This window comes from Paroedura picta, chromosome 1 (assembly GCF_049243985.1).
Source record: "Paroedura picta isolate Pp20150507F chromosome 1, Ppicta_v3.0, whole genome shotgun sequence".
Classification (NCBI taxonomy): domain Eukaryota; kingdom Metazoa; phylum Chordata; class Lepidosauria; order Squamata; family Gekkonidae; genus Paroedura; species Paroedura picta.
The window spans coordinates 75345539-75365614 of NC_135369.1; the positions used below are offsets into that span (position 1 = coordinate 75345539).

A 20076-nucleotide genomic window follows, 5' to 3' on the forward strand; every position below is an offset into this window, starting at 1 on the left:
GTAGATTGCTGAAACTAGGATCCTACTGTGGAATATAGCATCATTTAATGTGTCATTTTCATACTTATGCTTTGCTTATGTTTGTATTTAGACTTCTGGTTAGTTCAACAAACCTAATCCTGTTGCATTGTTTATTGCAGGGGTAGTCAAACTGCGGCCCTCCAGATGTCCATGAACTACAATTCCCAGAAGCCCCTGCCAGCATTCGCTGGCATTGTAGTTCATGGACATCTGGAGGGCCGCAGTTTGACTACCCCTGGTTTATTGAATGCCCCATCTTGTTAATTGTATTGACTCATTCTATGTACTCCAGCTTGAGTACATACTCAAGTGAGAAAGGCAGACTATAAATACTGTAAATAAATAACTGATGTACGTTATATAGCCGCCTACGCCATTTCTTGGGCATTAAGGTATGCAAAGAGATTGTATTACCTATGCACATTTGCTTCTGCTTTGTGAGATTATGAAAAAGGAGTGGCTTGCACTGGGCCTAGTATGGGGAAATTGGCAGACAGTTTATCTCAAGATTCATTTTCAGTTTAGGCAGTTGAAACCTTTTTCAACTTCTTTTTCATAAATTCTACTTAATCTGTGTGATTTGTTTTCCAGGAGTGGACTAACATTAAAAAATGCATATTTCCACAAACATTCAATAAGGAGTTTCCATTTGAGGTATAGTACAGTAAAAACTCTTTCATGGGCTTTCTTGCTATTCCCTGTTATAATTTTTCTTACTAATACTATTGTTTTCTTTGTTTACAGGCAGCTCTAATTAAAAAAATGCTTTCAGAAGAACCGCATGAAAGACCATCATCAGCGGAAATCTTGAAAGATTTAAATCAAGGCGCACAGGATTACCGGCACACTTGTTAGCTAACTGCTGAGTACATAAGCACAGTACTTTGGTCTAAAGGTTTATTTGCTATATTTAAAGTCTGGACATGTCATCCTAATGCACATGTGGCATACAAGCAACAAAAACTAGGGTCTTTTAAATTTGAAGGGTTTTGCCTCTTCCAAATTGCCCTGATTTGTTGGGTTTTGTAGGCTGAATCTGTCTGCAAAGTCAGATAATCAGGGTTATGCAAGAAGTATTCTCAGTGATGTCTTCCAGGCTATGGACCCCTCTGTCCACTGATGAATGAGCCATACTAGCTTCTCTGCATTTCAGTGAGACAAGACCATCTTGTTAGATGTTAGCTGGCAGTAATGAGGGAAATTTGATATCATTGCCTCTTTTTTTTAAGATTAGATATTACACTGCCTTTACTGTGCCACCATATTGTTTATAATCCCATGTTGAGAAACTGTATTGTCTAAACGGAGAACATTTTTAAAGGATGACGATCTGGCCCATTTCTCCCACACTTTACATCATTACTCAGAGCTAGAATACTACTTGCTTAACCCTTGATTCTTGAAAGATAAATTTTGTGATAAATTTTAAAAGTAGATTAAAACTATATTGTACATGAGGGTGGGCAGCTGGTGGATCGAGGTCTTCTGGTAGATTGTGGACTCAGAGCCCCAGGGAATACTCACTATCCATTGCTCTGTACCTTCAATAGTACTTAGAAGAAGTCTTCCCCTACCTCCTGATTCCCAGAAAGCTTCCAAACCTGTGAGTGCTGGCCCTTATTTTAATGGCAGCCAGTCTAGTTACTTAGCAAATTTGTAGTCTTGTTTCTTAAAAACTGGACGTTAAAATGGGTAATGGCTTTTCTTGTAGTTGTGATATTAATTGTAATTTTAATGGGTTTCCTTTGACCAAGTTTTTGTGCAGCATTTTTACGAATCATTGAAATGTGAATTGTACTTTAAGTATGGCTTACATGATGAACAGATAATTGAGATCTTTTCTAACTTCAGATGGATTCCTTTTATAATTGGCCACACCTCTTGGGCAAACTGTAGCCCTGGCACAAAGAAGAGTAATTTCCCAAGCCTAAAGTCTGTCCAACTCTGTTCTGCATCATTCTGAAGAAACTTGCTTAGTTGTTCAGAGAGTGAACACTGCATGCTGACTAGAGGTTTCTTGCATCCCAGTTCAAATGACGCCCTCGGGTACTCAAAAGTTTGTAGTTTCCTAGTGTTGGAAAATGTTCAGCATTACCCCTATGCTGCCTATCCAATCACCAATCACATTTTCTGAACAATTTTTTCCCCCAAAGGGGAAAAATCAACTTGCAAAAGAGGTTTCCCACAACCCTAAACCTCTTATTTGTTTTGCTCTGTAGTTGCTGGAGGTGTACAACTTCCACAGCTAAAAAAACTCTGGGCAATTTACTTTGTTTTTCATCCAGCAACTGTGCTTCTGTTCAGTTTAATACTCCTGATGTTCTCCTAGTATGCTAAAATGAAATAGATGAATCTTTTGTGATAGCAAAACTGTTCCCAATACTTGCTCATTTTGAATTTCAAGGAGAGCTTTTAGTCAGTTTAGAGAACAGCTGATTTGACTGAAAATGGGCATTGTGGAAAAGGAAAATTAAAAAATTACATTTTGGTGAACTCTTTTTACTCAGCTCAGCTACACAGAATCCTGCATGCTTCTGATTTGCTTAAAATGCATATCAAACTTTTTCAATGATTCTTATGATAAAATTAACAAGAAACGTTTAAAGAAACTAGCTGTTCAATTGATTCAGTTTTACTTATGTTTGATATTCATTGTTTCTTCAGCTGCTTAGTACAATTATTTTCCCTCATTGTGATACGTAGAAGAAGAGCTGGTTCTTATGTGCCACTTTTCTCTACCAGGAGCCTCAAAGCAGCTTACAGTTGCCTTCCCTTTCCTCTTCCCACAACAGACATCCTATGAGGTAGGTGAGGCTGAGAGAGCCCTGATATTATTGCTCGGTCAGAATAGCTTTATTATTGCTGTGACAAGCCCAAGGTCACCCAGCTGGCTGCATCTGGAGGAGTGGGGAACTGGCTCACCAGATTAGAAATCCGCACTCCGAACCACGACACCAAGCTGGCTGTCTGGAAACGTGTAAATTAATTTTTTTTTTTTTTACAGAAGTAGAATAGAAGGCAAGTGATTTTGTCTTTTCCTTTAAGTCATTGAACTAGGCCAGCATCAAAATATAATAAAGTAGCATAAAACTGTGGGACAGCTATAGACCAACAAAAATAAGAAATTAGATACTGGGGCTACTCAGCAAAAAACAAGGAACAATCCTTTGTACAAGGGAGGGGAGTAGGCTAGATTGCCATAGTTGGATACAGACTTCAGGAGAGATTCTAATTAACGCATGTCCATGTGCGCATTAGTATTCAATTGCACAATCCTGCAGCTCTATAAGATCCAACCCATTGCCTCCACTTCCCTCATAAATATGCACATGATTACACCCCAAAGTATACTGGTCATGGGCAAGAGGCTGTGTTGTCAAAGACATGCCTTGAGAGACTTCAGAGTTGACTTGAGAGATGCTGAAGTTTCACTTTTATTTGCTTAAATAACTTACAATAGTTGTTTCCTAGTTTAACGGTCATGCCAGTTCACAAATCACCTCTGGATGGTTTCACCTGAGCTCCAAGTCCTTTTAACTCCTGTGCCCTCCTTGCAGCATTTAGCCATAAAATAGTTCACGGGCGGTGTCACTTGCTGCCATCTTGGCCAGAAAAGTTGCCCTTCTGGCCCCTAAAAGGATTTGGTCTCGCAAAAGTATATAGACTCCAAGCCTAGCTGGCTCATCTCCTTTCCCGTCCAGTGTGTCCTGCTAGCACTAGCCAGCTGCTTTACTTCCAGTCTTCTTTCGCTGAGGTCTTCTTTCCAGAATCAAAGTTCAAGGAACCCATGAAGGCCATAGAGAAGCAGGCTTGAAGAAAAACAGCCAATACTCGCCTCCTCAGAAGACACAGCCGCACAGGGCTGCAGGAGCTGGGAATGGGCAACAGATGGGGGAAAGGCCATCAAAAAATGGTGGTACACAGTAAATCACAGTCAAAAGTCACAAGGAACCCATGTAGGCAGCCAGGGATGTAAATTCTTAAAATAGATAAGTGAACATGAAATAGCTTGCACCAGTTACTTGCTGTCCACGGGGCTCTTGTTAGATGTGAAGCTGCTGCATTCTGGACCAGCTGGACTTTCTGTAGTGGCCTTAAGGGTAGCCCTGCAAAGAGCAAATTACAGAAGTCTAATCTGGAGGTAACCATTCCATGGATCATTGTATGCAGAATCTCTATGTAAGAGTGTTCCAGCAATATAATTAGAGAATACAGCTTTTATCTCAAGTCAAGAGGGTTTCCCAAAGAACATTCCTGAAAGGTTCTTGTAAGCCTGACTTACATCTCTCTGTATGATGTATGATTCTGGCTTGTTTACTTTTTGTTTTATTATAATCACTGAGGAAGGATTTACAAAACTTTAGCCTATAACCGGTGCAAGTTCTGAAGATTAAAGTTATTCCATGTTTATTCATCTATTTAAAGATTTACGTTCCCGGCTGCCTACATGGGTTTCTTGTGTCTTTTGACTGTGATTTACTGCCTATTTTAGGGGTGGGGTTTTCTTTCCCCCATCTGTTGGCCACTATCAGTTCCTGCAGCCCTGTGAGGCTGTCTCTTTCAAGGAGGCCAGTACTGGCTATTTTTTCCCAAAGTCTCTGTGGCCCCAGCACATATTTTCCTTTGCTGTAGAACTTTGCTGCTGTCTTCCCTTGAGGGGGAGTCCTCCCTGAGGTTAGGTGATTCAAGGGTGTGACAGAACCCTTTATATTCCTGGCAACTGATATACATCTTGTCTGATGTACAGCCTGTTCTCTCTCGTTATTGTACTTCTGTGTTCCAACCCTGATGAGTTGGGTTAGCCTTGTAGGGAAAGATGCTTTATTGTAACATGAAAAAGACAAAAAGGGAACAGGGGAAAATGTATAAACTTCACAGAAACAAAAACGCCATTTTAAATATACAAAATCCCACAAAATCTTTGTTTTTTCAAAAGTATGCAGGCCTTATAGTTAGTCCATATCGATGTTGCAGTATTTCAATTACTTGGTTTGCTCTTTGAAGATCATTCATGATCTGCACAAGTGGCTCCTGGGCAGTTTGAAGACAAGTCTTCCTGATCTGAATATAAAAAAGACAAACATCATATAAATAGCAGAAGAAAATTTAGACTAAAACAAAATATTTTGAAGGTTTGAAAAAGAAAAACAGACCAAAACCAAAACACAGGAGAGCAGATCAGCTAGCTGGAATTAATGGCTGTGGCTGTCATTTACTCTCCAGTGTTGTCAAGAATAGGAAAATACTGTTTGTGATGTGGTACAACAAACAACTAAGAGCAAAAATCTATATGATAGCAACTTGCAAGTGGTTCAGAAAACTAAAAATAAGACACAGGTTTATGGTGACCTTAGAGTAGCAATCCCCAACCTGTGGGCCGCAGACCACATGTGGTCCATCAACTAATTGGAGGTGGGCCGCGAAGGATGCCATCTCCCCCCCCCCCTGGCCCTTTACTTCGGGTGTCATTGTCTCCCATCACTCCCAGATTGGACTATCTCGTTGCAGAGAAACAAGCTCAGGGTTCCCATTGATTTGTCATTGTCATGAGTTAAAATTTCCATGAAAATAAAATGTTCCTTATGTTCATTGTTGTGGCATGTCTGTATCTTATTTTGAAGGGATGTTTAAACATTACCATAGCGATCAGAGAGCATTAGGGCAGTGGTTGAGAGTAGAGGAGTAAACTACCCCCCCCACCGGGCCTCAAGCGTTGAGTGGTCCCCGGTGATAAAAGGGTTGGGGACCACTGCCTTAGAGGACAAGCCAATGCAGTAGTTACATGCACATCACCTTACTTGCAAGGGGTTACTGGACAGTCACTGTGCAGTAGTTAAAGCATGAGACTAGGAACTGGGAGTCCTAGGTTTTGAATGCCTACTCCAGGGGTAGTCAAATGCTGGCAGGGGCTCATGGAAATTGTAGTCCATGGACATCTGGAGGGCCACAGTTTGACTACCCCTGTACTCCATCAAGGAGGCTTACTAGACAACCTTGGGCCAGTCACATACCTTCAATCTAACCTACCTCACAGGGCTGTTACAAAGATAAAGTGGAGGAGAGGAGAATAGTGTAAACTGATTTTTATTCCCTCTCACATTTTGATTTTCAAGTGATAAATACATTTTAGAATGTTATGACTTCAATTTTGATCCCATTAGAACAGTGGGTCTCAATCTACCTGATGGTGCGACCCCCTCTGGGTTGCCGGTGTGGCGGCAGTGGCCTTGACGACCCAAAGAGGGATGTAGGGTTGCAAACGATGGCGATTATGGAGGCCCGAGGCGGCCAGCGGCGTGGAGGGTCGGTGCCGGCGTGCCAGCTGGCACCCACATGCAGGGGCAGAGCTCTGCCCCTGCATGCAGGCGCTGGCTGCCTCAAGCTTCCATGATCGCCGAAGCAGCTTGAGAGTGCAACCCTTGCGCCATTAGGAAGGTGGCGGCCTTGGCAACCCCTGAGAAAAGGGTCGATTGACCCCCAGGTTGAGAACCACTGTACTAAAGCAAGAGGATAACTTGTCTACCAGTATATTTTTCTTCGTATTTTTAAATAAAATGGATTTTTCTTACCTTCATAGGCTGTTCCACACCAGATGCAGTAGTGATAATGTTCTCTTAAATATTCTGTTAAAATTTGTAATTTATCTGATGCCTGTGCAAAATATAAAAACAAATTTCCTTTAACTATAACACCTCAAAAGAACTGATTAATTACATACTAAAAAGAAATCACATTCTATAATGATTACCCCAGCCCCATATGATTTAAATATGGGAAGAGTTCCCTCTTTGTGGCAAGTTTGGCCACTATAGATTATTTGTCTGATCACATGGTAATTTACTTTCTATTCATCTTGTAAAAAGGGCATTAAAAGAAATATGAACACTCTCCTGTTAGGACATTCTTATTAGTCGACTTTCTGCTACCCAGCTAGATATGTGAAGACATAGAGGAAATTCACATACACCTCCCCCCCACCACCATTTTGAAACAATCCATGGAATATTTTGTTTTGGAAGGAGTAAAATAATTCAATGCAAGGATATGTATAACAGACTTATTTGGGATAGCATTTTTTTTAAGGGACCAGAAGTTCAGTATCAAAACTGTTCAGGGCCCTTTTATAAGGTGATGGGATTGTAGTCCGCTGTACTTTTAATGTGTTTTTAATTGCACCATCTTGAATTTTTGGAATGCACGCCTGCCATTGTTTATGGTTTATAACTCCTTAGTGCCATTGTTTATCACGCAGTTCCCTGTTTTCATTGTTTCCTAATTTCTGTAATCCTGGATGTGTTCCATTGGTTTTGGATGTCTTGCGTTGGCTGACTAAATTGTTTTCTATATATTTTGTCATCTGATTTGTGTCTCAGTGAGGAAGGTGGGCTACAAGTAAAGTAAATACATTTGTTTCACTTAATTTGCAGGAAGATTTCTATGTAAGAATCTATAGGAGGAGAAAAATCCTGCATAGAGAAATGTTCAATTTCAAGGATATATCTTTGATTAAACGTTACTAATTTTGTTGACAATTAATATCCAATGCTGTTGGAACATATACAAACAAAGTCCTGTAAAGCTTTCAGTATTATAAAGTTTAACTTGCTATTCAAACTTTCTGGTAGTCCTCCTGTTCATATAATAAATTTCTATTTCCAGCATTTATTTTTTTCCTGCACTTCAGAAGGCAAAACGCATGAAGCCGCCTCATATTTATTTAGGATTATACTGAATTGGTCCATCAAGATCAGTATTGCCATCTAAAACTGGCAGCAGCTCTCCAGTCTCAGGCAGAGATCTTTCACATTGCATACTGCCTTGAACATTTAACTGGAGATGGAAGGCTTGAACCTGGGACCTTCTGCATGCAAACTTGATGCTCTACTATTGAGCCACAGCCTCAGGCCAAATAACATATGGTGTAGCAGTTTGCAGTTCTCTCTAGTGTTGCATAATGATGATGATGTTGGCCATTCAGTTGTGTCTGACTTATGTTTTTTGATCTTGCACCGCTTCTTTTATTTTGATCATATCTAACCACCGTGTTCTTAGTCAACTTGGTTTCCTTTTACCAATGACCAATCCTAGACGTAATTGTTCTCTCCACTGAGTTGGATCGCACGATATGTGCAAAGCTTTGGGATTTTGCCTTCCAGTGATTGGATATACCTCTCAATTTGTTTGTCATTTCTGTGCCCCACATAATTCATATGAAGCTTATTGTGAGCCATACATCAGGGATATTATCACATAGCCTAGACCAGACTGTTCTGTGAGCAGTGAGCAGGGACCTGGAGGAAAGGACAAATTATTGCCAATGACTTGACATAGTAAACAAAGATACTTCTTAGTGTGAGGGGCATTCCAAGGATACTAGCTAAATAAGCAAACTACTTTCTGACTCCAAATATGACAATGTTCAATTTGCTTCTCATCACGGCTTGGTACTTGGTACAACACCATGCAACACAATCAGGTTTTACAGACAAAGTATAAACTGACTAAAGAATGCTAAATGGTTCCCCAAAAGTGTTTAATAAAGTCATCCAAAGATGGCTATTGTCTATATTAGTGATCTTGAACCAAGAAAAAAGTGCAGAATTCACAATATAATAAATATCCAATATTCTGATTAGTTATTTCAAATAAAATAATAAACCCCCTCTCATGACCGAATAATCTGACCTATGTTATTGTTCCTGTTAAAATGTTGTTCTGGTTGACATATTATAATTGTTATACTGTTATAATTTTCTATGTAATTACTCTATGGTGTTCTATGTAAATCACCCAGAGCTGTATGGAAGGGCGGTATAAAAATCTAAATAAATAAATAAATAATAAATAAAAGAGCCTCTTGTGGCTCAGAGTGGTAAGGCAGCCGTCTGAAAGCTTTGCCCATGAGGCTGGGAGTTCAATCCCAGCAGCCGGCTCAAGGTTGACTCAGCCTTCCATCCATCCAAGGTTGGTAAAATGAGTACCCAGCTTGCTGGGGGGTAAACGGTAATGACTGGGGAAGGCACTGGCAAACCACCCCGTACTGAGTCTGCCATGAAAACGCTAGAGGGCGTCACCCCAAGGGTCAGACATGACTCGGTGCTTGCACAGGGGATACCTTTACCTTTACCTTTATTTCAAATAAATGCTCTTTCAGAATTATTCTGAAGGAGATTACTGGGTGAATTCCAAGAACCCATTTATGTTACAACATACTAGCTAATAAATAAATAATATAGTTCAAGTTTACTAGAGAAACTTGCAAGGCACTATTTCTTAATTGAAAAAATCTGGTGGCACTGGGGTTCTTTGGAACGTATTCCTGGGTTAGCCCTATAAGCCAGGCAGGTGTCACCAAGGCCCAGAGAAGTAACTGGCAATGAGATTTCTGGCAAAACAACCAAGGAAACCCAGGGCTTGCTTTCTTTAGAATTTCATCCACCAGCACATCAGTAACACATTCTAGTAACTTACCCACAGCCATCTTATAACATTCTAGACTGCTGAACAGTAGAGGCTATGAGAAGAATTATAAAAGGGATGTCTGGCTGAGCCTAAAACAATCAGGAACCCCACCTATAGGGCTTGGTAAGAGTAAGCAGGAGAGCAGAGCAAATAGGATCGCTCCAGCAAAGTCAGAACTACAAAGGCAGTGGTGAGAAAGGTGAGGTTGCAGAAGCCATTTATTTTCCTTTCCTGTTCTTAAGACCAAGGAACCAGATTAGTTCCACATGAGGTTCCACATGATATTCTTGTTGACAAGTTGGTAAAATGCGGTATGGATCCTAATTCTGTCAGGTGGATCAATAACTGGTTGACAGATCGTACCCAACGGGTACTTGTTAATGGTTCAGCATCTTATTGGAAAAGAGTGACAAGTGGAGTACCCCAATGATCTGTCCTGGGGCCTGTGTTGTTCAACGTATTTATAAATGATTTGGATGAGGGTTTAGAGGGGATACTTATTAAATTTGCAGATGATACTAAACTGGGAGGGGTAGCAAACACAACCGAAGACAGCAACAGAATACAGGATGATCTTGATAGGCTCGAGAAGTGGGCTAAACTGAATAAAATGAAGTTCAATAGGGACAAGTGTAAAGTTTTGCATTTAAGTAGAAAAAACCATATACACCAATATAGGATGGGGGAGACTTGTCTTGGCAGTAGCATGTGCGAAAAGGATCTAGGAGTCTTAGTAGACAATACATTGAACATGAGTCAGCAGTGTGACTCTGTGGCTAAGAAGGCAAATGGGATTTTGGGCTGTATCAAATGGAGTATCGTGTCCAGATCACGGGAGGTGATGATACCGCTTTACTCTGCTCTGGTTAAGCCTCACTGGGAGTACTGTGTTCAGTTTTGGGCACCCCAATTGAAGAGGGATGTAGACAAACGCGCGTGTTCAGAGCAGGGCAGCAAAGATGGTGAAGGGTTTGGAGACCAAGATGTATGAAGAAAGGTTGGGGGAGCTTGGTCTGTTTAGCCTGGAGAGGAGAAGACTGAGAGGGGATTTGATAACAATCTTCAAATATTTAAAAGGCTGCCATATAGAGGATGGAGTAGAGTTGTCTTTATCATCTGCCACTCCAACCCACTTATTTTGCAACTAGTTATAACTTCTAAGTCTGAACTTCATTTTGGTTTTTCAATTTCACACTGAAATCGGGGTGTTTTTGTTTTTTGCTTTCCAATTTATTCTTAATTTATGTGAAAAGGCTTGGGTGGGAGGGAACTCTTCTTTTTTGTACCACTTTTTCTGCCTTGTAACTTTCGGCAATGCTTTCAACGAGTACAATCAAGTGAGCCCATGTATCTAGGCACCATGTATAGCTAATGGGATGGTGTTACACAATGAAGCAAGGTGTTGCCATTCTTCAGTAAATGAAAACATATGAATCAATTCAGCCAGGGAGCATGTCACTACATTGCATGGTGATCCTAGCTATGATTATGAAGTGTGACTATACATGCTGTACAATTCACATCACCAAAAAAAAAACAACAAATACATTTTCCTTCACAAGTGGCACACACATAATTGCATGCTGAGAACTGCTTGCCTTGCAGTACCTTCCTATTGCATATGCAGCATCAAAGAAGCACCCGGAAAATTTTAATTTTCTGTTTAGGTCTCATTGCTTCAGAGGGGGCAAAATGTAGAATGAGAATGACCTTTTTCTCGCAATGAGTGGAGACATTTCCCAAAAGTTCCATTACCCATAAAATATGACAGACTTCAGGCAGCTTCAAGGATTAATATCTTGTCCTGTAAAGTATACTGGCACAATATTCTTGCTTAAAACAATATCTGAACTTACACTTAAGTCATCTTCCTCTTCTTCTTCTTCTTCGTCCTGCTGTTCCACATCGTTCCGCCTGCTTGGTCTTAACCAGAACCAAACCTCTCTGGGAAGTTCCAGACCCTTCAAAAGAATAAAAAGCCTGTCTGAAGGGGAAAGGCTTAACAAACCTCTCATGTTCCTTTTGTTTGGCTCTGAAAGGATGGGAAAGCTCTGTGGCTCTCTCATCTCCACCTGGTGATGGCCGTACCTCTAGTGCTCTGTACCTGCACTGCTGTTTAAAGGCTCTGCCAGGTGGCCATACTTTCCCACTACCCTCCTACAGCCAATCACAGAAGTAATTATCACAAATCTGAGCTACTGTGCTCCAGCATGGTGCGTCTACCCACCTCTCCTCCCTATTACCACACTACATATTGCAAGACCAAATTGGTGTTGTGTTTTTTCAGAGATCAGGTTTAGAGCATTGAAGATGTAAGGAATTTTAATACATGAATAAACATATTCTGTCCAACCACCCAAGCTGAGCAAGGAAACAAAAGGTGAAAATATTTAAGTTCCCTTTCCCTAAACTCAGCACTTATCCTAGACAGACTAGCTTTACTTGAAGTTGTAGTTGTTCAAAGTTCAGGTTTACCTTAGTTTTTGTGATTGGACCTTACTCCCATTGTCCCTTGCATGATGAAAATGCTGGAATCCCTGGCTTAAAATTGTTCATCTTGGCTTGTGCCCATCAGAAAGGATAGAAGCTAAGAGAGCTTCCTTGTGTTCCAAGTTTAAATACCCTCTGTCCTTCTCTTTTACCCCTTGGGGTGACCTTTTGGTCACAAAAGAAAAATTTACATCTTCCAAAGTAAGCAGTTTCTATCTTTTCCCCTTTTGGGTATAATCTGGTAGCAAGGTGTGAAGTGGTAACCCTCTGTCCTGCTTTGGCCAGAGTAATTAGCAAAACCAAGATCTTGAGTGACTGCAAATTAATGTGCATAATAATAGTAAAATTAAATAAACATCCAGCATGGTTAACTGCAACAAGGAATATTTGCAATATACTATTTTAAATATAATTGAAGAAAGTAGGGAAAAGCACTAGGCCACTCAGGTATGAACTAAATCATATCCCCAACCAATATACAGTAGAGGTGACAAATAGATTTAAGGAATTAGATCTGATAGACAGAATGCCTGAAGAACTATGGACGGAGGTGCGCAACATTGTACAAGAGGTAGCAACTAAAACTATCCCAAAGAAAAAGAAATGCAAGAAATCAAAATGGCTGTCTGAGGAAGCTTTACAAATAGCTAAGGAGAGAAGGGAAGTGAAAGGCAAGGGAGAAAGAGAAAGATACACCCAACTGAATGCAGAATTCCAGAGAAAAGCTAGAAGAGATAAGAATGCCTTCTTAAATGAACAGTACGAACAAATAGAAGAAAACAATAGAATGGGGAGGACCAGAGATCTTTTCAAGAAAATTAGAGATATGAAGAGAACGTTTCATGCAAAGATGGGTATGATAAGGGACCAAAATGGTAGGGACCTCACAGAAGCAGAAGAGATTAAAACAAGGTGGCAAAATTATACAGAAGAACTATACAAGAGAGAGCTTAACATCCCTGATAACCGCAATGGGGTAGTTACTGACCTGGAGCCAGACATCCTAGAATATGAGGTCAAATGGGCCTTAGAAAGTTTGAGCAACAATAAAGCTTGTGGTGGTGACAGCATTCCAGTTGAACTATTCAAAATCATAAAAGACGATGCAGTAAAAGTGCTACACTCAACATGCCAGCAAATTTGGAAAACTCAACAATGGCCACAGGATTAGAAAAGGTCAGTTTACATTCCAATCCCAAAGGGCAATGCCAAAGAATGTTCAAAGTACCGCACCATTGCACTAATTTCTCATGCGAGCAAAGTTATGCTCAAAATTTTACAAGCTAGGCTCCAGCAATATGTGGACCGAGAACTTCCAGAAGTACAGGCAGGATTTCGAAGAGGCAGAGGAACTAGAGATCAAATTGCCAACATACGCTGGATCATGGAGAAAGCTAGGGAGTTCCAGAAGAAGATCTACTTCTGCTTCATTGACTATGCTAAAGCCTTTGATTGTGTGGAGCACAACAAATTGTGGCAAGTTCTTAAAGAGATGGGAATATCTTATTTGTCTCTTGAGAAACTTATACGCAGGTCAAGAAGCAACAGCGAGAACTGAACATGGAATCACTGATTGGTTCAAAATTGAGAAAGGAGTTCAGCAAGGCTGTATAATGTCGCCTTGCCTATTTAACTTGTATGCGGAGCACATCATGAGAAAGGCGGGATTAGAGGAGTCACAAATTGGGATCAAGATTGCAGGGAGAAATATCAACAACCTCAGATATGCAGATGATACCACTCTAATGGCAGAAAGTGAAGAGGAACTAAAGAGCCTGTTGATGCGGGTGAAGGAGGAGAGTGCAAAAGTTGGCTTGAAACTCAACATCAAGAAAACGAAGATCATAGCATTCGGCCCTCTGAATTCCTGGCAAATAGATGGGGAAGAAATGGAGATAGTGACAGATTTTATTTTCCTGGGCTCCAAGATCACTGCAGATGGGGACTGCAGCAAAGAAATTAAAAGACGCTTGCTCCTGGGGAGGAAAGCTATGGCAAATCTAGACAGCATCCTAAAAGAAGAAGAAGAAGAAGAAGAGTTGGTTCTTATATATTAAAAAGCAGAGAGATCACCCTGCCAACAAATGTGCGTTTAGTCAAGGCTATGGTCTTCCCAGTTGCAATGTATGGCTGTGAAACTTGGACCATAAGGAAGGCTGAGCGTCAAAGAATTGAGGCTTTTGAATTCTGGTGCTGGAGAAGACTCTTGCGAGTCCCTTGGACTGCAAGGTGAACAAACCGGTCAGTCCTAGAGGAGATCAGCCCTGCCTGCTCCCTAGAAGGCCAGATCCTGAAGATGAAACTCAAATAGTTTGGCCACCTCATGAGAAGGAAGGACTCCCTGGAGAAGAGCCTAATGCTGGGAGCGATCGAGGGCAAAAGAAGGGGACGACAGAGAATGAGGTGGCTGGATGGAGTCACTGAAGCAGTAGGTGCAAACTTAAATGGACTCCGGGGAATGGTAGAGGACAGGAAGGCCTGGAGGATCATTGTCCATGGGGTCGCGATGGGTCGGACACGACTTCGCACCTAACAACAGCAACATTTTAAATATAGTCAAAATGTAAAACATTCTCTGGAATTGTTACAGATACTAGTTCTGAAGCCTAATTTTACATAAAGGTAAAGGTATCCTCTGTGCAAGCACTGGGTCATGTCTGACCCTTGGGGTGACACCCTCCAGCGTTTTCATGGCAGACTCAGTACAGGGTGGTTTGCCAGTGCCTTCCCCAGTCATTACCGTTTACCCCCCAGCAAGCTGGGTACTCATTTTACCGACCTCGGAAGGATGGAAGGCTGAGTCAACCTTGAGCCAGCTGCTGGGATTGAACTCCCAGCCTCATGGTCAGAGCTTCAGACAGGATGTTCACTGCATTACCACCCTGCGCCACAAGAGGCTCATAATTTTACAAAGTGAAGTATGAATAAAGAGACAATATGCACTGCACTACTTGAGGCTGCAGGTGGTCATGGAAAAAGTTCCTGCAAATATAAAATTGGTACAATGAACAAAGAGAGGTAGTGGTGGGTGGAAACTCTGCTCTCTATGCTAGTTTTCCATTTTTTATGGGATGGAAATTTAATGCTGAAGTCCATCTCAGCCTAAAGTGGATCGTTCATTCAGTCTCCCTTTCTTGTCAAGATTTGCCTGCTCCATTTTTCTGCATGTATGAACCAAGCCTAAACTGCACATAATGTACAACCTTGCTTTATTGCACAAGAACAGCCATTCATTTATGGACTCAAGGCAGGGGCATTTTGTGATGTCAGAAAATAATTGTTTATTTTGTTTCATAGAATCATAGAGTTGGAAGGGGCCATACAGGCCATCTAGTCCAACCCCCTGCAGGATCAGCCCTAAGCATCCTAAAGCACCCAAGAAAAGTGTGTATCCAACCTTTGCTTGAAGACTGCCAGGTTTCAGTTGACCAATGTGTCAGAACTGACTTACAGAATTTGACTTGTGACTTGCAGTACGTCACAATATGTAGGCCTGGAAATATTTTTGTGGACTTAGTTGCAAGGAGGTGCAAAATACATTGCCCACCATGAACAGCTGCATTGCAGATGTGCAAACAAACAAACAGGCTACTTACTTTCTGCATATCTAATTGGTGGCAGGCTTTCTGACTTTTCTCCAGGTCCCGTTTCACTTGCATTTCTTCCTGTTTGGTCTTCATTCTCATTCTGTTGATTTTAAGAGGCAGTTAACACACATCACATGGGAAAAAAACTTAACTGTGATCAATATTAATGGAGAAATTGCATACAGAGCTCAGGAACAGTGAATGCAGCCAACTTAGTAATGCTGTGTGTGGCCCATTATACACAGAGTGGAAGGTCTGCATTCGGGGTGGAATGGCAGCGGCTAAAATCACCAATTATGCACGCTGCAGGCGGCAACCGGGCGCAGAGTCAACGTATGCTGCCGAAAAAGCCACGTCAGCGAGATGCGGAAGTGGAGCTTCCCGGGACCAGGGCGCAACCAGAAGCGGCTCCGGAGTAGCCGCGTGCATAATCTTCCTCTTCCGCGTTCTCCATGCCGCCGTTTCAGCGGCCATGCGTAACAGGCCTGTACAAAGAGGTGGCCTGCTAGGATGACATTTCTGATACCTATTTATAGAGTTTTCTTCCACAGATAGACAACTACTTTCTGTGAATAGAGAGAGAAGCTTCTCGGTTTCTTAAAATGCAGTTCTGTCTTTACTCAGTAAAACCAACATTTAAGGGTTTTTTTCTAACCACCATGCTTATACCTGATCCTAAAACAACAGGCTCATACAATGGAGATAACAGCAAAAAACAATTTGTGTGTGCATATGTAAATAATAACACAATGAGTTGTTAATCAAATTATAAATCCCATTTATTATCCAATCCTTGGGAAACCAGAGGAAAATTTCTCAATAATGTATGCTGAACAGGATTCTGGTATAAACAAAAACTGTTTCATAACTTTCTTCAGTAGCATTAGCAAGTATCAGGACATAGCTCTCAGTGGAATCTGGTTCACATTGGCTTGTGTCTTGACATATGCTAATGGTACTGAAGAAAGTTATGAAACAGGCTTTGTTTGTACCAGAATCCTGTTCAGCATGTATTATTGAGGAATTTTCCTTTGGCTTCCCAAGGATTGGATAATAAACAGGACTTATTATTTGATAAACAATTTATTGCATTATTATTTATACACACACACAGAAACTGTTATTTTTTTTTGCTGTGTATACCTGATCCTAAACATCAGAAATAATTCCATGTAGGATTGCAGCCTTGAACTGTCAGAACTGATCCATGTCATAATCAACATCCTATATTTGTTTAATTACAGAACATTACTCTCTAGTTTAATCACCCTGCTTCCCAATGAATCCATGAAACAACATGTGCATTAAAAACTTATTTCTTTAAAACAATCATGGGAATGGTGCTTGTTTGCATATTACTTGAAAAGGTCAGCCGTCTGTATTTCTGCTTGTTTTTGTATATGAAGTTTTTTCCTGTAATTTTCCATCTTCTCTTCAGCTTTCCGTTTTTTCAGTTCTTCATGGCCGAGCCCACTTCTTCCTGTTGGAAGTGCAAAATGAACAGGTTAACATGCTAAGAGACATCACATTCATATATATATATTTTTAAGTGAACGAGGTAGTAGACTTCTCACATACCTTTGTTCATGTTCAAAGGAATAGGCTCAATAATCCCTTCTCCTGCAGAAAATTAGAGCAGCCAGTTAAACATGAAACAGACTTCTAGATCTACTTCTTCCAACAAACTCAGAATTGTTCACTTTGGATTACTTCGTTTTATTTCTAGAATAAGCCTATGACAGATCAAGGGCTAATAATAGACCAAGGCTATTTAATGAGCACCATGGCTGAACAGGAATTTAAACCATGGTCTTTCATTAACTCACTTCATTCCAGACTTTCTCTATCACTGATGTAACATTAAATAACTTTTCAACAGTTTACATGATTTCGCTTCTGATTCTGAATGAAAAGATGGTAGATTGATCGATCTAGGGTTCATCAGGAAAGGGACTGAGAATAGAACTGAATGTACAGTGATGCCCTTACACAAGACTCTAATGTAGCCACATTTATGATATTATTTACAATGCTGGTTGCTGCCTTTCATATAGTATATTGAAGGGCTGGAATAAAAATTCAGAAAACAGCAGCCAAAATGATAATAGGGTTGCAGTTCCTGCTTTATGATGTGAAGGATGATATAACTGCCTATAAAATGATGCATATGCTGGGGAGCAGTCAGCAGCCCATGAGCACTGCATCTGAGTGGTTGACTGGCATCTGACTGGCCAATGTTGGAAACAGGATGGTGGACTAGATGGACCAGCCATGTGATCTAGCATGACTGCTCTTATGGTATGTCTGCTATATATGTTCAAGCTTGCTCTTTAACTAGGGTTCAGATGCATGCTCCCCCCATCCCATTCAAAGGGTCGGGTTGGATTTTCATTATTCTAGCAGCTGTACCAATGTTAGGAAGCTGGTCTTGTGCAAACATAACCTGTACACTGAAGTTTTTAGAAGCAAAAAAAAAAAAAAATTCTTGCAGAAAGTCACATTTTGAAAGTAGATGACGAACTCACCACTCTTGCCTAGAGGCTGACCACTTTTGTACCCCATCTTTCGAAGCATAGCAAAACCTTTATTCTCGTTTCCCAAAGCAATGTTTAAAGCTGTATCACGTTGCTCTTGTTCCTGTTCTTTTATACTCTTTTGCCTGTTTTTTTGGTTGACCTCTTTTTGTTTTTCTTCTTTTTTAAAAGTTTCTTTTACGCGCCTCAGCATGGGCATTCCTGGTCTGATGTCCTGACTAAACAAGAACAGCAGTTAAATGAAATAGCGATTTCTCTCTATATAAGGCAAGACCCATTTCAGTGAACCAAGGAAAAATCTAAGAGAGCAATCCAAAGTAAATGCATGCAGAAATCTGATTTTTTGATTGGAGCTCATTTCATGAAAAATGTTTTTAGGACTAAACTGTTAAACATTGATTTGTAGTGCCATCCTAAGCAGAGCTGCACCCTTCTAAGTTCACTGAAGTCAATGGGCTTAGAAGGATACATAGCTCTTCCTAGGATGACACCGGTAAAGAAATCCTGCAAAACGACATACAGTGCAAATATAGTCTTTAGTTGCAATACCACTAATCTCAACTGTAATTCTGACCAGCCCTTCACTGGGCATCTGAATAACTACAAGGTAGTTACAGAAGTCCTCAAAAATAATTTCAGCTGTCAACAAGCGTACCTAATAGGTGCTGACAATTATGACAACAAGTTGAGGAAAATAATCTACTTACTCAACATTAATAAAGGAATCAGACATATAGTCCTCTTCTGTGTCTTCCATGCTTAGTAAAACTTCTCTTCCCTAATAATGATATATTGCGAGATTTTAGAATGCATTGCAAATATGTTCTCTTCATTTTCAAACACATGCATATTTTAACAGTTCCAAGGTTTATTTTTTATTATTTCTATGCCACCCTTCCCTGAGGGCTCACGGCGGCTTACGATGTAGTTAAGCGATTAAAATATTAAAACATTAAATTAGTATTAAAATTGTTCTATCATAAAACCCCAAAGACTCACCACCACCACCATGGGTGGAAGTGCTGAGGTGGAATTTACTCCATGGTGTCCAGATGCTATTGTCTCCTTAGGGAGGCTGGTTATTGCTGATGTTTCCATAGGCCTCAGTGACAGGCCTGGTGGAAGAGCTCTGACTGAGAGGCCCCACAAAACCGTTTTATGCCCTGCAGGGCCCTGATCACACTTCACCAGGCTGCTGCCAGGGTGGAGAAGGACCTGGCACTTGTTCAGGCCAGGATCACTTCTCTGGGGCCTACATCTATAAATGTTACTATGTGCTTTCATCTGACATTAGTGCACCTACGAGATGCAGCAGCAAATATAATGTCTAATACATATTGTTGGGTTATTTTCAATCCCTGGCTGGTACTCACACCTGCCCCCTCCTTATCTGTATGCCCATGACTGGCATAACCTCTGAACCTCCACCACACAATCCCTGACCTGGATAGCCCAGGCCAGCCTGATCCTGCCAGATCTCGGAAGCTAAGCAGGGGCGGCCCTGGCTAGAATTGGGAAGGAACTCCTCCAAGGGTTCATGACCCGGAGGCAGGGAGACGACAAGCCACCTCCGAACGTCTCTTGCTTGGCTGTGGGGCGGTCCGCGGATCACCTGGCTACACTGCACACGCGCCGCACGACAAGTCAATCAATCCTCCACCCCGCTGGAGATTCCGGCTTGCAAGAACAGGAGATCTGAGCCCCAGCACTGTGCGGCTTACTCGGAAATCAGCCCCACGGAGTTCAACGAGGCACGCTGCAACGGCAGTTTCCCGCTTTGGAAATCAACGCACTGTCCTCTCGGTTGCTCCTCCAGACAGCAATCCTGGGAAGGACAGGCGACAGAAGCCGGCGGAGCTCCCACGGCAAATGCCCCCGGCCGGCCTCAACCTCTCCCAGCGACGCTCCGAGCAGCTGACCTGCGGGACTTTTCCCTCTTCGCACACGGACCAGTCCGGGAACGGCGCATGCGCACCCTCTCC

At 41.4% G+C, this 20076-nt stretch overlaps 2 protein-coding genes across 3 annotated transcripts in view; one reads left to right on the forward strand and one right to left on the reverse strand.

Annotated features, from left to right (window-relative positions):
• Positions 1–7635, forward strand: part of LOC143823882 (interferon-induced, double-stranded RNA-activated protein kinase-like) — an 87305-nt gene extending 79670 nt beyond the window's left edge. Inside the window, exons 23-24 of the mRNA XM_077310618.1 lie at positions 613–675; positions 766–7635. Coding sequence (XP_077166733.1) covers positions 613–675; positions 766–876 — 174 coding nt within the window. The 3' untranslated portion in view covers positions 877–7635. The remainder of the gene's footprint in view (positions 1–612; positions 676–765) is intronic.
• Positions 3438–20056, reverse strand: GPATCH11 (G-patch domain containing 11). 2 transcript variants are annotated; one of them, XM_077343864.1, is made up of 10 exons: positions 19816–20056; positions 18802–18872; positions 18086–18312; positions 17139–17180; positions 16920–17040; positions 15570–15660; positions 11340–11444; positions 6591–6672; positions 5008–5082; positions 3438–4840 (listed from the first exon to the last, which is right to left on the reverse strand). In XM_077343864.1, the coding sequence occupies exons 2-9, from the start codon at positions 18849–18851 to the stop codon at positions 5027–5029; spliced, it is 774 nt and encodes a 257-aa protein (XP_077199979.1). In that variant the 5' UTR covers positions 18852–18872; positions 19816–20056; the 3' UTR covers positions 3438–4840; positions 5008–5026. The 2 variants fall into 2 exon arrangements, with proteins under 2 accessions (XP_077199979.1, XP_077199971.1); XM_077343856.1 differs by having other exon boundaries at positions 4826–5082.
• Between the last annotated feature and the right edge of the window lie 20 nt (positions 20057–20076).

Bases quoted from the DNA above. Each gene is read 5' to 3' on its own strand.
- GPATCH11 (XM_077343864.1), bottom strand. From the start codon at position 18,851: ATGGAAGACACAGAAGAGGACTATATGTCTGATTCCTTTATTAATGTT. The intron at 17,041-17,138 runs GTATGTGAGAAG...CACTTCCAACAG, and splicing joins TCCTTTGAACATGAACAAAG to GAAGAAGTGGGCTCGGCCAT. The intron at 6,673-11,339 runs GTAAGTTCAGAT...TATTTTGCACAG, and splicing joins AAGAGGAAGATGACTTAAGT to GCATCAGATAAATTACAAAT.